General features: G+C 42.9%; 1 protein-coding gene across 1 annotated transcript; it reads left to right on the forward strand.

Moving 5' to 3' along the window:
• Positions 1-6868: 6868 nt before the first annotated feature.
• On the forward strand, positions 6869-8768 carry ttc32 (tetratricopeptide repeat domain 32). Its single transcript, XM_036550664.1, has 3 exons — positions 6869-7012; positions 7166-7332; positions 8595-8768. The coding sequence occupies exons 1-3, from the start codon at positions 6897-6899 to the stop codon at positions 8720-8722; spliced, it is 411 nt and encodes a 136-aa protein (XP_036406557.1). The 5' UTR covers positions 6869-6896; the 3' UTR covers positions 8723-8768.
• Positions 8769-9124: the final 356 nt, after the last annotated feature.

A 9124-nucleotide genomic window follows, 5' to 3' on the forward strand; every position in this document is an offset into this window, starting at 1 on the left:
CTCCGAGGTTTGCAGCTCGGGCTCTCTCAGGCCCAGAGAGGCTCCCGCAGCCCGGCTCTGCAGCTGTAAACTCAGCTGAGCCCCGGGCTCCGGGTTCAACACCGACATTCAAATGCATAACAGTGCAGAGTGTCCTCATTCAGTCATTTAGGCAATAAGTGCACCGCCGGGGATTCAAACAAGAATTAGAGAAACCAGAACAGGATCTCACAGAGAGGAGAAGACACACTCAGGAGATCAGACAGAAACCCTCGCCTACTACGAGGTGGGCGCACGCTGTACCGCCTCCTGCTGCTCTAAAGGATGTTTTGCTTTGGGGAATGATGGTGTTAATCGTCCATGTTAAAAAGCAATGCTGGATCTGAAGACACTCTGACCGCAGAGCGATGCAGAGGAGATTCCCAGTCCTGAGCTGTCGTGTCAACATTTCATGTTCATTTTTAAATGCTTGAAATGCTGGAAACGGTATGATGAAGTAAAACTGTAGCATTCAATACGCCATCGGCCAGTTTATGGGTTAGCGAGTCATGTCTAGCTCCTATGCAGCACAGACTAATGTCCCTCTCTGGATGCCTTGCAGAAATAACCACACCAATCCTGCTATCAGGCTCCTTAAAACAGGTAAACACTGAGCCTCATTCTAACACATACAATTCAGACACACTGTCATGCAGGCACACAATAAATAGCCACAGGTTTTCCACGACTTTGCTGCCTCTTTTGAAGTGCAAAGCATTGTGGGTAATTCAGACACAGATGTGATAGTAATGCCACAGTATTGAAGGGTTGTGTGTAACCCGGCTCAGCACTGCTCTGCTCTCCTGACTGCATCAGACTGAACAAGTTTCCAGCGCTGCGGAAATCTACCTGCCGTGAAAATCAGATTTTTGCTGCATACAAGAATAAGACAGATGCACAGTGCACGTGCTGGCCAGTTTCTTTACAGGACAGTGATAGGGTTGTTATACCAGTTTCTTTACAGGACAGTGATAGGGTTGTTATACCATTTTCTGCTACCAGAGGAGTGTAAGGTGTTGTCTCCTGCTGCTAGGTTTATTTCTATGTGTCACACCCAGCATTTTCAGTTCTGCATAAAGCTGGGAGAGCAGCAGGCAGCAGATTGCTTTCAGAGGCGACATCACTCCCTTTGAGTTGGCTAGTAGGGTTGCTTATGGCGCTAAGGGCAAACTGCCTTTAGGGCAGCTGCTAAGGATGCTGGTGATTAGAGCAGGAGTTTGGATATGGTTCGTTACAGCAGCTCTATACAGATGTATGTGAAGGTGACTGGGCCCCGCCTGCTAAACACACCTGGCTGGTTATGAGCAAACTGCCCTGTGTCTCTAAGCTGCAGAGACAGAAGGTGTAAGAGGCCTTCATTTCTCCCCATTTCAGGAAACACAAGCCATATAGAAGTACATTAAATCACATCAACAAAACATTTATAGCTATATTTGTTCACAGAATCATAAAAGGCCAAAAACTGCAAACACCTCCATAATGCTGACAAATAACTAAGCACCAACACAGACAGGAGATACGGACAGAACAGACCCCTGGGTGCCTTCAAGAGAAAGCTAAAAACTCATCTCTTCAAGCTTTATATCTAGTCTACCTTCCTCTCTATCTATCCTATCTATCCCTACTTTCTATTGAAAAAAAAAGCACTCTACACTAGTTTAGCACTTAACTCTTTAGCGCTTAAGTATTTTACTGATCTCTCGTAGTACATTTTGATAACTACATTTAGCATTGTGATGCACTTATTTGGAAGTCACTCTGGGAAATAGCGTCTGCTAAATGACGTAATGTAATATAATGTAATGTAATGTAATATGGGCACTGAAACACATCTACCATTACTATTCACAGACATCAGTTTTACATCTGCCTTTGCTTAGGTACACTTATCATTATATCATTTGGATAGGCCAGTAATGGACACAGATAACAACAAGCAGGCGTTAGTGTAACCTAGTTAGCGGATCTATACGGGGTTTGCTCTAATATGATTGCTAGAAACAAGCAGACTATTACGCAAGACAAACTGACAACATCCATAGCATGCTACCGGTCATTAGTTAGAGAGATTTACCTGGCAGACCGATCCTTAAGTGAGTCTGATAAATACATGCATCAACATGTGATTTAATTTGCCTATAGTTCTACTTTTCCTGCAGTCATACAGTAGAACCATTTAGATGCCTTATATTGTTTTAATAAAGTGTTATGAAGCTCATCATATCCATGTATTCTGTGTAGTTTCTCTTGCACTTGTTTGATACTGTACACATACAGCACAGAAAAGGTCTTACATAATGTCTGTACCTCAGACCCACCTTCCTTCACCAGGAAGCGAAACATTTGGCACTTCCCATTGCTAGACGGCAAACACTCAGAGCTCAGAGTGCTGTTTGCATTTTCGCTTTGTCCAAAGCGCCGCCGCGTCTCCTCTGAGTTACCCGACAACAGTAAACCCTTTCATTGGCTTACAGCACATCAAAAGGGAGGAATAACTTTCTGCCTGAAAGACACTGTGGAAGCTCTTCTCTCAGAGAAATGCCAGGTCTGTATTGCTGGTGATACATCCATAAATGCTGAAAAGGATGTGGGTTCGAGTGTCGCGCCGAGGAAGTTGGCACTGAGCCCTCTTCTGGCTGCCTGCAGAAGTTCCCAGCTGTATCAGTAGCCTCCACAAACGAAGGTTTTGACAGCTCTACAATACCCTAAATTACTGCTTCTGCTACAGTTAGGGAAGGTGAGATTATCTGAGGGAGTACTCTACTGATATGATGTCTCGATACATCAGATTGCACAAATATTTACTCTTGACCTGGAACATGCAGGATAGACACTTTCTGCCACAGAAATCTTACTTTTGTAACAATATGCCATTCCAGACATCTTAGACCTAATCTAGTAACACTGCATCGCACTTTCAGATGTGCATGTTATCAGGTGGACACATGGCTTCCCCAGGCAGAGTTTGGCCCTCCACCTGAGGCCTCTGTGTCTGATGCTTTGATATTTCTGTCTGCCATTTGAGCACGAAGATCTTTTTGTGGACACAGAGTATTGTGCCCTGTATTCATTAGTGATGACGGATCATTCCTGAACCAATACAACCAGGCCAGGATACACTGCTCTGCCAGCACACCCCTGTCTGTGCACAATCACAAGAAAACAAAAATATATTTGAATACCTGATTAGATGACCCCAAGGAAATAGTTTCAGGCTGGTGTGTGATGCCACAGCTCACCCACTCCACAGGCAAAGGGTTCGTCCCATCCTCAGAACAGGGTTCTAAATGAAAAAACTGTTAGAGGTGCATATTTGCCCGAAAAGAGTAACCCTGTTGGGCTGTGCTATTGCCATAGGTTTCCTTTTCCTATATTCATGTCAGTATAGAGTAGCATACAGTATAGATAGCATGGAGAGTGCACTAAAGCCCGACCCTGGAACAATTTCAGCTTTATGTAAAGGTCCCTGTGTTTAGGTTAATGTGGTTAGATAAATTGACCATTGGGGAGAGGTTAATTGAAGCTTCGGTAACAACCTGACTGGTGTGTGTGTGTGTGTGTGTGCGCGCGCGCCCAGGTGTCCGTCTCACTGTGGCGGGTGTAAGCAGATAATGAGGACAGGGACAAACTTGAGCAAACAAAGAGGCGGAATACAGGTCCGCTCCTGTGAGAGAGGGGTGGAGGCCTACTGTATGCAAACCATGGCACACAGACATATGCTGATTTTACAGCATCTCCCATAAAGACACAAAACACAGCCGTCCAGGTTTACTTATTTCTCTTTTGTAAAAAGGACCATAAAAAGTCCCTTTTCTAAAATGTCAGCACCTTGTGTGCGACTCCTCAGACTCCGTGAGTAGCCTGGAAATTTATGGCGTTGTTTTGGCAGTGGAGGTCTGATTGATGCTCACTCCCGCTCCCTCTGGCCAGCAGAGGACTTCGGCTCCCTGTGTTAATTCTCACAGCACACCACGAAATTCGGGACTTTGGAAAAGATAAACTGTAGCTCTCCACCTTCCCTCCAGCGTAGCAGCCAGCGTGGGAGAGGGGAAAAAGTACAGATACGGACGGATGTACTAGAGATACGACCCACAAATATTGTGAGGCAACCATTTCACGCCCTCATGTGTGCGCCTCTCGGGGGCAAGGATGGATCTGCTGAAGACAAACAGTGCTGACGGATGCAGGGCACCGCGAGGCGACTGCAGCGGATACCGCCCGCCGGCAGGAGCAGCTCAGGAATTTACACAGGCCTGTCAGCAGAGACGCGAGAGGCCTCTTTAGTGCACAGCTCTGAATCATGCAGGTCATACGACACTATACAACACTCTCTTCCCAAATTAAATGCATGAATAAAAACATGAGTAACAATCATAACTGCATTTGTAACACTGTATTTTAAATATGTGACCGATTGCCATGAAACTACCTCATTACTGAATGACACCAATGTTCACATGCATGACTGAAGTGGTTTGATTGTCACGGACTCAGAATCACTCTCTCACAGGGATATGGATGGAGCTGTTCTGCCCTGTAAAAGTCCTGCTGTCTGTGCATCATTGCAGTATTAATAACTGTAAATAAAAAGAGAGGGAAGACAGGAGTCATGTTATCTCTGTCAACGGTTATGAAGTCTATATTTTCCTGTTAATTTTGACAGGTTTTCACAAGAAGCACTAAACCAAGCTTGTAAAAGGAGTCTAATGTGGGGATATGGTGAGCCCTGTCACTACACCACTGATCTGGTAACACATTTGGAGTGGCATTTTATTTAGATTATATTTATATATATTTACATTATATAGGGGTGGCAGCGTAGTTAAGGAGCAGGACTTGTAACTGAAAGGTTGCCGGTTTGATTCCTAACTAGGGCACTGCTGCTGTACTCTTGGGAAAGGTACTTAATGAACAACTGCCTCAGTAAATATCCAGCTGTATAAATGGATAACATTGTAAAGAACTGGAACCTATGCAAGTCGCTCTGGATAGGAGCGTCTGCTAAATAATGTAATGTAATTTTTGCCAAGTAGCAGAAGCTCTTACTCAGAACAACTTTCAAGATGTATGTTGGCCTTCAATTTGGTTATCATGAACCTTACTGTAACAAACCACCATGCCGAACCCACTGCTCTCACTCACGGCTTTCATGCAGCCAGCTGAAACCAGAACTACCCACCAGCTAGCAGTTAAATGCACTCAAGAATCTAAGCAAGACAAAAAAGAGTAACAAATAAATACTTGCATCACAGATTCCCTACTTCACTGGACAAGGGTGTAAAAGTAGGTCAATCACCTTTTTACTGGTACCAAACTGAAGAACATACAAAGTTTTGAGGCAAACGGGAAAAATGATAATGCAGCATGGGTTATTTTTATGGTGTTAGACGACTGATGAAACTGTACAGGTGCATTAGAATCTCAGCAGCAAACAGCATGCGCTTGGATGCTGTTTGCTGCAACTCCTGTAAAACTAATTTCTCACACGTTGTTTCATCTGTGGGACACATCATGGAAATGTAGCCTAGAAACATAGTGCTGAATGTGAAATAGTTCTTTGAAAGTGTTTCATGTAGCATGTTGATCTTTGTGATAAGGAGATATTTATGACACAGGCAATTATTTTATTTTGAGCTCGTTTAGTTGGCTGGCTGCTATGAATTCTATCTCGACAGGAATCAGCTGTTTCTGAATTATCCTGCAAAAAACAGCATATTAATTATAGAAGCGAGGATTCCTTAAAGATGGAAACATATTTTCTACCCCAAAATGAAAGGACATACCTGCAATATAAGAGCGGGAACATCAAATACTGGAAAGAGATATGGCCAACTGAAATGACACCCATGCAGGGGCATGACAGTCCTTACCTGGCCTTGTCTCCCTCTAGTGGTAAAATGTTGTTACAGCCGTTACTTTGGTGGTGAAGGATTTCATGAGCCGTGTGAGAGGCACAGAACCATCCCTCCACCCGTAAGAGTTAAAAATGCCCCTCAATTATCACCCTGTCCATCTATCTGTTGATTATGTAGTTGTATCATAGCATGCACTAGCGTATGGATAAAAAAAATCTCGAACATATGGGTAACTCGGCATTTTTAAACTGTTTGTGAAAAAAGGTGTTTTGTGAATACATCAATACTTTTTTGCAAATGCGTAAGCACTGATTTATGAGGAGTATATGATTTGGAGCTGTACCTTGTTTCAGTTAGAGTGCTGGAGGGCGAATCCTTTTCTGGAAAAGCATTGCTAACTGAGTGCATTAAGACTGTAATGAAAATGTACTTTGGAGAAAAGCTTGAAACGTTTTAGAAACGTTTTAGAAATATCATAACCCTTACGGCAACACTAATAGTTTACCCCCGATACACAGGTGCAGGTTACCTGTAACTCACAGTCCATAATCACGTTTGTGCACATAATTACGTGCCTCTCACCAAGGACTCTTACACTCCCATGTTACTATACATGCTTCTCCAAAGCTTCTGCTGTTAACCGTTTATCTGTGACACAGCTAAACGGGTAAGGACATAATCACGACGCACACACGGCCAAGTCACGGCCTGCTTCGCCTCCTGAAAAAACAGGTTTATAGGTCAGGACCTTCCTACCTAGTGAAAAAGAGTTGTGAGCTGGTTTGAATACGGAGTTACCTTAATCAACCTTCGATGCATGTGTTTGTGCGCTTGCATGATGTCGCGCAGATGCGCTTCTTCGTAAAGAAGCGGAGCCGCATCTGCGCGCCACTGTTCCAAACAGGAGGACGAACGCCAAACGCTGATTGGATGCATTGCTTTAGCCAATAGACATCTAGCCACGTACTGCGTAATTTCCGGAAGGAAGAGCTCAGGAAGACCACAGTGTGGGTCTGTCGGTCGATGGAGAGCGATTTGCACAATATTTTATTGAACGCTCATGCCGAGTTTAACAGAAGTCATTTTAATGAGGCAGAGCATTTATACACCAAGTTCATCACATCTTGCTCACAAACAAGGTAGCAGACCTAGTCTAGCTGGAAACCACATCTAATTTTGCGATTCTAGTCTCTTTAGTTGTCTGTCTTGTTAATCTAGCGATATTTATCTAACGTATCGTTGCTTGTTAGCGCATTTTCATAAATAGCGATAATATGTGTTTATATTTTTAGAAAATGTGACGCAGATGACCTTGCTGTTGCCTTTAACAACCGAGGACAAATAAAATACTTCAGGGTTGATTTCTACGAAGCAATGGAGGACTACACCCAAGCGATTAAAGCGAACGGCAGCTTCGCCGTGCCGCTTTACAATAGAGGACTCATACGCTACAGGCTGGGTAATGCTTTTTTCCGATTTATGGTGATCCGACTGTTAAGCTTTATATAGTAGCGAGTGGCGGTAGGACGAGACTTTCTCTTTAAAGTAGCTGTTAGATTGCACTGTAATCAGGATCATGAGGAGTTCTGGCTGTGACACAGTGTTGTATCCATATACAAACTTAAGAGAGATTTTTCACTCAGTGGGTAGCTAAGATTTAGCACTGAAATAGTTGATCACTATGAATGTGCAGGTGTTAACACGGGGAGAAGCAGAACAGACCAAACTAAAACTGTTCCCAAGTGTGCCGTTCAATCTCGCACCGTGAGGCTCCAAAGTGCTATACGCATGATCGCTGCGCTCTTTTTTAATGCATCGCTGTCTTGGTCTGGCTAAAACATGAAATTCCAAAAGTAGCCGTGTCACTTATTTGCAAAGTATTACTGCCGGTGATTAAATAGGTGGGGTCTGAACGCTGTCTAAGGTAATAAGAATGACACAGTTCGATAGAAAGTTAAAAGTTAGCGCTCCAGCGAAACAAATTCCCTTACACACCAATAGGTGGGGCTGTGGATTCACACGAATACCAAATATTGCAAGAAGCAACAGATTTGCCGAATGTGCAGCAGCGGTTCCCGGTCCTGGTGCAATATCTGCCAGTAAATTAGGCCTAATTTGCATTTCAGATGGGATCAAGTAATTCGGTTGTATAGAGAGCGGTGGTAAGCAGTGCTTAAAATGTGATTCTCTGCAAGCAAACTGTAATAGGGATTGGGATGTTCATCCTGATTTTGGTTATATAGGTTTTCAGTTCATTGCTGTATAATCTAATACAATTTAATTAACAACATCTCATTTGAAGGAGACGGCAGATATTGGGACACATATTAACCTAAGTAAGTTGGAGGAATGATCTTTTTATTTAAAGAAAAATGCAGACGTAGCAAAAGATGTATAGGAGTGAACTCAATAGATGTAAAAATCAAGAATTCAGTCAACCCCCCAACAGCAGGTGGAGAAGGTGGAGCCCCTTCACCCCAATCTGAGGCTGACAACATGAACCTCATAGCTGCCTATTTAAGTTTAGTGTCATTTCTTTTGCCAGCTTGGCTATATCCTAGGCTGCTTGATAACAAGATTGCTTTTAACTGTCAGAAATAACTTACTGTGGCAATAGTGAGCCAACATGCAAATTCTGACCTCAGCACAACCTGCCACCCCTCAGTGCACATCATCATGATGCTCACTGAGAACATGCGTGTGTTTTTGCTGCATTCACAGGGTTCTTCCAAGAGGCAGAGCAAGACTTCCGCACAGCCCTGGATCTGAACCCTCATTTCGAAGATGCCAAACTCAGTTTGAAACAGACCATCGCTGACAGAGAGCAGAGGAGTAGTAGAGGATATTGAAATGTAAAGAATAGTTGTCTGTGCATGTGAGTGTGTGTGTATGTGGGCAAGCTTGTGCAAATTATTTTAAAGCAGATAAATTAAAAACTTTATTTCAATTAAAAAATCAAGATTACTTCTGTTGTAAAAGTACTGACAAACATAAACATATAGGATGCCATTATGAGGGGAAGTATTTTAATGAGCATTTTTCCAAATGTCAGCTAAATATCACTCACCCTTTCACTTACATCTGGTATTGAATTACAAATCATACCCTAGCTATCCAAAAACCAAAAAAAATTTACACAAATATGACAGTTTTATCAATATTTATGCAAGTAATTCTTACACAATAAAGGTAAGAGTACATTTAGGAAATGCTGGATACATCTATGTTAAATCACACTGGGCTGTAGTTTA

Source organism: Megalops cyprinoides, chromosome 17 (assembly GCF_013368585.1).
Source record: "Megalops cyprinoides isolate fMegCyp1 chromosome 17, fMegCyp1.pri, whole genome shotgun sequence".
Taxonomy (NCBI): domain Eukaryota; kingdom Metazoa; phylum Chordata; class Actinopteri; order Elopiformes; family Megalopidae; genus Megalops; species Megalops cyprinoides.

Excerpts from the sequence above, each read along its gene's own strand:
- ttc32 (XM_036550664.1), top strand. The coding sequence starts at position 6,897 with ATGGAGAGCGATTTGCACAATATTTTATTGAACGCTCATGCCGAGTTT. Across the intron at positions 7,013-7,165 it reads ACATCTTGCTCACAAACAAG|AAAATGTGACGCAGATGACC; the intron begins GTAGCAGACCTA and ends TTATATTTTTAG. Across the intron at positions 7,333-8,594 it reads ACTCATACGCTACAGGCTGG|GGTTCTTCCAAGAGGCAGAG; the intron begins GTAATGCTTTTT and ends CTGCATTCACAG.